General features: G+C 40.1%; 1 protein-coding gene across 1 annotated transcript in view; it reads right to left on the reverse strand.

The window, feature by feature from the left end:
* Positions 1-8,007, reverse strand: part of LOC117114081 (feline leukemia virus subgroup C receptor-related protein 2-like) — a 10,459-nt gene extending 2,452 nt beyond the window's left edge. The window contains exons 1-3 of the mRNA XM_033257623.1: positions 7,904-8,007; positions 6,099-6,209; positions 4,728-4,833 (exon numbers count right to left, since the gene is read on the reverse strand). Of these exons, the coding sequence (XP_033113514.1) occupies positions 4,728-4,833; positions 6,099-6,209; positions 7,904-7,968 (282 nt within the window). The 5' untranslated portion in view covers positions 7,969-8,007. The remainder of the gene's footprint in view (positions 1-4,727; positions 4,834-6,098; positions 6,210-7,903) is intronic.
* Positions 8,008-8,839: the final 832 nt, after the last annotated feature.

The raw sequence follows: 8,839 nt of genomic DNA on the forward strand, positions 1-8,839 counted from the left end.
GGGCTGAGGTAAGAAAATTTATGATTAAGGCATCTCTAGATTGCCGGAAATTACACCCTCGCACTTCAATTTGAATATATTTTTCTTTTTTTGTTTCCTTAAAAAATGAAGGGGGGGGGGGGCTTGAATCCACCACTGCTCAAAACATTCTTTATCCAGAATAGTCATAATCACGAAAAATGGACATGAAAAACCAGATCACATCCTAAAAACAAACAGCAATCACTAAGACATACATCAGGAGCCGACTCAATGGAGTTTAATGTCATACCCAGGGAAGGGCACAGATCTGTTTTAAAAGGTGGAGGGGGAGGGCATTTTGTGAGTCGACCCACCTCAGCCCCACAATGGTTGGAGCTGAGGTGAGAAAATTTGAGGAAATAGTACCTCTAGATGGCTTTTCTATCTTAAAAGACCTGGCCTGAGATTTATGGATTTAAGATTTTTTGAAATCACGCTTAGGCCTACCGGTACGGTATGTGTTCTATTATGCCTATGTATAACGTGTACTGATGAATATTTACATGTTTAGAAGTATTCATTTTGAGTGATCCCAGGAAAGAATTTGTATTGGCTCAAGAATAAGCTTTAAAATTTTAACACTGTGTACAAAGTGGGGGGGGGGGAGCCGCGGCTCCCACGGCTGCCCCCCTGGATACGTCCCTGTAACATTATAGTAATTGGAATTATAGACAGACTTTATATTGGTTAAAATGGTATCAAATTATTAACAGGCACATTTAGGTGCCCGGAAATAGCACTCTTAGAGAGTAAAAATGGTTTTTCAAAACAGTGTTTTCTAACAAAATGATTTGATGTCTTTCCCGACGGAAGACTCTTTTCCAAACGGAGATGGGGAGGAGTCCTGTGCCCTCCATGGTGCCACCACTGTGTTGCCACCGAAGCCTGTGGGATTTATATCATCATGTTATATCATCTTTTTCGGAACTGAATAACATATATCAAGGTACAGTATAGCAAACCAAGCTTTGAACTATAGCTTGTATTCGGCAATTACCTTCTAGCCTACTATGATAATTAATCGCTTACCCTCTGGTATGTTAGACATCGTGAATAGATTCAACAAAATAGAACAATTATTCATAACCACTAAAAGATTGGCCTAATTATAGATGAAAATACAAAAAAAATTATAGGCCTACAAAATTTATGACTGGGCCTAGACCAGTATTTCTTCTAGACAACTCATGGATAAATGTGGTGGTGAACGTTATACATTTGCTCAGTCCATTCTTAACTATAATAGTCCAGGGATGTCGTTATGCAGGGCGGAGGTGGGCGGGGCCGCCCAGCCTTGACGTCTTGCGCCCATCCTAAAACATTTTTTAAGGTCTTCCGCCCAGCCTTATACAAACCCTGTCTCTTATACACATCTAGATGTCAAATACAAGTTTTTTCCCCAATTAATAATTATTAATAACGCGACAATGGATTCTCGCACCAGTCAGAATGTTGTTCGCCAGGCGCTTGCTTCGCTGTACCTTAAAAACACAGTCACGTGATTCGTCGCTTGGCATGAGAGCCACGTAGTTTGTTTGAAAACACGTGTAGCCGAAAATGTCCCGACTTGTCATACTACTATGCCTAGACTATTGTTTTTATCATAACTGGTTCCGTCTTTACTATTATATGAAGTACTTTACTGTAAATAATAAAGTTTGCAAGCCCAGGCACACCTCTAGCACGAGTAATCATTGCAGATTGTATTGTACAGTGAACCATTTTTAACGCGGTGTATGGACAGTTTTTACGTATTTCAGGGTAAAGTTCATGACCGCCAAGTACGTAAAAATGGGAACGGAACGGCAGCTAAATATTGGCATCTATCACAAGCACACACTGACATGGCCAAAAACCGTGAAACACCCATTGGGTACCCCTCATAGGTGAAATTCGACACGATTTTTCCAGTGGTGGGGGTAAGCTAGAAATTAAGCAGCTTTCGATATGGACGACGCGGCGTTCTACGACGGGCAGTGGAGCATGAAACCGTAATGCGCATGCGAATACATGGGAAGTCGTTCGTTGTGTGGATTTGACAACGGGCTTTGAGCGATTTGGCGTTGTGTTGACTACGGTAACGTGAGTTTTATAAATACGCGCTCGCTGTGGCGCCTGCATAATTTAATCACGCGATACGAGGGAGCACGTCGTCCTGTAAATCGAAACAACTAAGAGCCTGCTTCTCACGAGAGTCCTAGTATCCGGATCGGGAGCTAACCATTGGCGCTAACCGTTAGCACCTGCGTGAGAACGCCCGATCGGTTAGTGCTAACCGTTAGCAGTATCCGGATACAGCTAACGGTTAGCAAGCGCTAATGGTTAGCAAGTTGAGCGTGTTTTTATCATCAACCAATCACATGCACGCGTTTACAATTTCCAGTTTCTTATTGGCCAGTGATTTGATCATCAAATTTTTGGTATCCGGATTGGGATTTTCTCGGATGGACGCACGGCAGCTAACGGTTAGCAGGATCCGATCCTGCTAACCGCCATGTGAGAACATAGCCTTGATGTTGAGACGGGAAGTGCATAGTACGACGTTCATGGTTCACTGAATTCCCCGTCGCAGCTCCCCGCTTCGCCCATTTCGAAAGCTCGCTATTATCTCTCATGCAACGTACTTTTGACATAGCCAGGCTAGTTTAAAAAATTGATGTCAAGACCGTTTTCCACGAATGTCGTTTTAGAACAGCATGCTCAGTCTTACGACGTTGAGGAAACAGGCATGTTATTGTTTTGATTAACTTGCTGCAATGATTTCAAGATCTCTAATCAATTTACCGTGTGTAATACATTGCGGTAAGTTTATAATTACTAAGTCTCTCTAGCCTGAATAGCGCTAACCGTACGTAGCGCTGGTAAGCCTACTGGTGGAATAACAGTTTAAAGTGTTAGCCGGATTAATTTTCTCCGACTAAATAGCCTGGTTCTCACGAGAGCCCTAGTATCCGGATCGGGAGCTAACCGTTAGCACCTATGTGAGAACGCCCGATCGGTTAGCAAGTTGAGCGCGCTTCTATCATCAACCAATCACACGTACGCGTTTACAATTTCCAGTTTCTTATAAAACTAGACCGGCCTTCTATCATCTGTCATCAAACTAGACCGGCTTTCTATCATCAATCATCAGACTAGACCGGCCTTCTATCATCATTGTGTAGGCCTACATATCCCCAGAAAAGCAACCCGACTTTTGGGGCAAAACACGATTGTTCGTTTATCATTGGGGATTAATTCAGCAGGACACGCTATTAAGCGGACCACCCGTAGTGGAATAAACAGCAAAGGTCACTCAAACATCGCGCACTCTGTTCTCTGATTTGCGCATGCCTAAGTAGACATTGCAATTGTGATAGAATACACTTTCGAAAGAAATAAATTAAAATAAGAAAATAAAATTAAATAAAAATATTTCAGTTGCAGACTTACCTTGTCTATCTAGGCCTTAAGTATTATACAATGCCTGTCTCTTATACACATCTAGATGTGTATAAGAGACAGACACTACTGTTTCCCTATTGATTGTCCCAGAGGACTGCGGAATGCAGGGACAGCTTGATAGAATTGACGTGTAAAAGCAGGGCGTAGTTGTACGAGCGATGTTTGTTTATGTTTATGTTATGTTTACGATATAGGCACTGTAACCATGGATCTTAGTATTCTTATTCATTTCGCTTTCAGTGAAGCAAAACTCGTGAGCAAGTCGATGTTAATTTGCATTCAGGCTGTAATTCACGACTGAAAATGGAGTAGTCCCTAGCTTACTATCGGGAGATCGTTACCGTCGCCCACCACCAGTCGTAGATATTTTGAACTATATTACTTGCATGAATGACCCTCTTATCCTATAGAGAATAGTAGTTATGTCGCATAGGCTAGTATTCGTCCTTGACTTAAAAAAAATTAGGTACGTACATATTTTTATAAGCAATCAAAACTAAGTAAATTGTTAAGTTACATTACCCACGTCGAACATTTTGGCTCTCTATACAGCAAGAATCCCAGTGCTTCGGGGGCTTTTCCCCCTCTGAAATCCATCCCCCCTCCAGTTCGCTGCCACAAAGTGATGAATTATGAGAGGGACAGCTAATCACATTGAAAAGTTCAAAGTTGTTGAAACTGTTGATTAGGCCATGCAAAAAATAATGTTTATGGATGGTTGTTTTGTTTTATTTTGTTTTTTTTAATCTGTAGTGAAACCACCCCCTTGATATATGCCACGTCTCCCATGGAAGACAAGTCCTCATTTAAATTTCAACGGATCTTCCAGTGTAGACAGGTAGACCGTCACTTGATACACTCTAACAACTCCCTGTGCACGCACAAACAACAACAACTTATTTTTTACATGGCCTTACAGTGAGTTAAACCACAGAAATCTAAATACGTAAGTGCGTAAACAATGCACCGACAAGACAGCTAACGATCCAGTCTATAACGACAGTAAAGTAATCATTTTCCCCTGAATTATAAGCTGAAATATGGAATTATATTCACTTGGTGAGATGGAGACTACGATGTTCTTTGGTGTTACAGTTTTTCAGACCGGTAGGTTTCAAATCCCCGACGTTATCTACCGTACTGGATCATTGTGATTGTATGTTTTGAATTAAGCATAATTATAATATATAACTCGTTTTTTTGTTCCGGTATCAGGATAACATTTTGGTAAATGAAAAAAAATAATAAAAAACCAAACATACTGAGGAAAAACCAGTCATTAAACCCGAAGACATTACTTCTGATTCTGGATACGTCAATTCAACAGCATGCTCATAACAAACAATAAATACCGATGCCACACAAAACCTTCAAAAGTAAACAGAATATATTTTATTTAATAAAGATAGCTGAATAATGGCAAGTAATATAAATATAACATATAACGTGCAGTGATTAAAAGAATAATACTGTACAGTGGTAACAATTACCTCTGTTCCAAAATTGGTTTTGGAAATTTGCCGGCAGTGGAAACAAACCTCCAGCAGTGGTCCCAACCAGGGGCTGCATGGTTAGAATCTCAACACACCCAGTTCATATTTCCTTATGTACCATTCACTTCAATAGAGGGATTTGGCGAGGTTTGTTTACAGCCGGTCACGTGCCTTAACTTGGGTATACATGAAAAACATAACAATGCGATAATACAGGAAAAGATAATGTTATGGTTGCGAAAACAACCACCCACTGTTAAGGTGAGAAATAAATGGCTAGGAAAGGCAATACGATTGTTCAAAATAGTGTTTATTTACTTATCCTAGCGTTCTCCAAGGATTGTATGCTTTGAAATTTAAGTGATCCTTAATTCATAAACCTTGCTACGAGAGCCGCTTAGCTCAGTTGGCTAATCTGGTGGTCGCCACTGTGCGTGCGCTGAACCGTGGAGATCTCTAGGTCCCCGGTTCAATGTTTCAGCTGGATGGCTGAAATACTAGCGTACCGTCTTTCGGATTAGACGTTTAAGCCGTTGGTCCCGTATGCATTTATGGCCCATGTGCACATTAAAGAACGCAGTACACTCTTTGGGAAAGTGTAGGGGATTGTCCTAACCACCACCAGAAAGAAGGACCCCACTGGAAATAAGTCTTCTTCTAGACTTTCGTGGACTATCCTTGGTGATTACACCGGATAAATCCAATCCATTCCAATCCAGCCCTAACACCGCCGCAGCGTAATTCGCGGGTCGAAGACCATTATGCATAAATAACCATGCCGTACATGTGCAGGGGCCTTGGCCTAACATTTTGTCGAAACAATCTCAATGTTTGCGGACAGTATCCTTTACAGCATTAGCAAACCATTAGGGCAAAATTTCCAATCAATTTGGTATTTTACTATAACTAGGAATTATGATAATCTTTACAGCAATAAACAAGGGACCACCGTAATAGCAATCTACATGTAAAACACCGCTGTGTCAGTCGATTGTTTTTGTCCAACACCCAAGTTAGGTCACGTGACGCCCATCGCCGAATATGGTTAGACCAGTGCACACACCTATTAAATCATACCATAGAGAAACGCTTTGTTGAGAATTCCTCCGTATCGGATAACACGATTAAAAAAAAACTTACCAATATGTACTGGCTGACAGAGTTGTAAAGAACATATTGGCGTAGTTTAACGATATTGCAAAACTAAATATTGCGACGGCTACTGATACAAAAAATATTAAAGTTGATTTTCTGCAAAAAAAAAAATACAAAAACAAAAACAAATTTCACGTAAATGCTCTTGTTATCATCAGACTAGACCGGCCTTCTATCATCTATCCTCAGACTAGACCGGCCTTCTATCATCTATCATAAAACTAGACCGGCCTTCTATCATCTGTCATCAAACTAGACCGGCTTTCTATCATCAATCATCAGACTAGACCGGCCTTCTATCATCATTGTGTAGGCCTACATATCCCCAGAAAAGCAACCCGACTTTTGGGGCAAAACACGATTGTTCGTTTATCATTGGGGATTAATTCAGCAGGACACGCTATTAAGCGGACCACCCGTAGTGGAATAAACAGCAAAGGTCACTCAAACATCGCGCACTCTGTTCTCTGATTTGCGCATGCCTAAGTAGACATTGCAATTGTGATAGAATACACTTTCGAAAGAAATAAATTAAAATAAGAAAATAAAATTAAATAAAAATATTTCAGTTGCAGACTTACCTTGTCTATCTAGGCCTTAAGTATTATACAATGCTAACGATGCGGCTCTTGAGCCATAGCCTTCTTTGCCCTAACTAGGTAGGCAAGGCATCCATGTGCAAAGCAGTGGTGTTTATCCATGAAAAAAGCACGCCGGGAAGCGATTTTTTTTTTTCCGTAGGGAAAGTTTGCCTTACCAGGAAAAGGTGACGGAATCTTAAGACGTATGCATGTTAACTATATTGTAAGTGTGAAGTCACCAAAAAATAAAAATTTTCTATATAACAAAAATATTAATAACTACAAGGTTTGTGGGCGTAAATTCCATAATACGAATTAAGGGTAGCACCTCTACCTTGCAAATTACAGCTCCCATTGACTTCTCAGTCGAGAAATACGGGTAGCTTTTTTTCGCAAATCTGACTACAAAACCAAATCCAAATTTCACCTTTATTCCACTTCTGACTTGAGTTGTGCTTCGCACACGCCGCTGAGGGCGGCGTTCCGGGAACCCTGCTTCAAGAAACTTTATCATTTCATTTAAAATTACTTGTACAAGTTCATCTCCCAACAGGTTGCACTCACATTACACAAAACATTACCGACAAAATCAAAGTCCTTTAAAATGAGTTCTTAAATTGATTCTTCAAGTTTCCCGCCTAACTCCATCTGATTCTCTCTACAGTCACATTCAAAGCGCTAGCGCCTTGCATTTTAACTACCTTTTTTCTAAACTTCTCTCACCAACGATCTATCACAACCCAGAACTTTCTACGTATGCCTAAACCTAAACTTGAATCATAATATATCTTCCTTTACTACCTACCTGGCTCCAAAAATGTTTAAATGTATACAATATTTAATCACCACTTCTGTTACATTCTCCGGCTATATATTCCATTTCAAACATTTCATTTTAAACAATGTCCCAAAATTTCCTAATTCACATAATTTCCATAACATAGCAGTAACCAAATTTTACTTGTATTTTTGTTTTTGTTCTATTTTTTTACGACATTATTTTTCGATTTTGGTGTTTGTATTCGGTTAAATAAATGGGCCTCTGTATATCAGCACTGCTGCAAGAGTCGCCCTATATAAATATGGTTCAAATAAAAAAATAACATAAAAATGAATTAACATATAAATAAAATCAAAATGTGTATGTGTTCGAAAATAGACATGTCTGAGTGTATTTAGTAGGATTATCTGGGATGTGCTACATTATACCTGAATGCCTTTGATCTGTCGAGCCACATTCCTGCAATGAGTGGCGAGATTGTTCCGGCAACCATCTTTGCTATACCAATATAACCAAGTACGATCGCACTGTCCTAAACATGAGATAAATACATATACAAAAAAAACCATAGTATGAGTAGGGTGTATTTGGGGGGGCCCGGCCGGCCATTTACCATAATCATTTTTAACAACTTCAATTTTTTCCGGCCATACCGATTACTAAAATCATTTTACCAATACAAGAGTATTCCCCCGGCCATACCGATTACTAAAATCATTTTACCAATACAAGAGTATTCCCCGGCCATACCGACCATTTACCATAAACACGTTATATTTTCATTGCGGATTTTTTGGGCTCAGTACGGACTCCAAAAGTATGCATTTTCTTTTAGTTTTATAGCGTATGCGGATTTTATAAGTCCGCAATGACGATATAACGTGTTCATAATCATTTTACCAATACAAGAGTATTCCCCCGGCCATACCGATTACTAAAATCATTTTACCAATACAAGAGTATTCCCCGGCCATAGGCATTTTAAAAATTAATATTCCCGACCATGACACATTTTAATAATTACCAACTTTTTTTTTTGCAAACGACCTATCGATGACCTCATTTGACCTCACGTGACCTCATTTGACCTCACGTGACCCCGATGACCTCATTTGACCTCACGTGACCCCGATGACCTCATTTGACCTCACGTGACCCCGATGACCTCATTTGACCCCCGATGACGTCATCTACCCGATGACGTCATCGATACGAAAAAAGCCACTTTCGCATCTAATCTCGTCTCCTTCTTGCAGCCTCTAGAGCCAATCTTGTTTTTAGCGAGTCGAATGCATTTTTCCCCATTGCTCTATCTTGTAATGCCCGTACGCGTAGGTAGTTTTACCGTCGTCGAGTATATACCG

This window comes from Anneissia japonica, unplaced genomic scaffold (assembly GCF_011630105.1).
Source record: "Anneissia japonica isolate Jap-2015-1 unplaced genomic scaffold, ASM1163010v1 scaffold288030_len866700_cov218, whole genome shotgun sequence".
NCBI lineage: Eukaryota > Metazoa > Echinodermata > Crinoidea > Comatulida > Comatulidae > Anneissia > Anneissia japonica.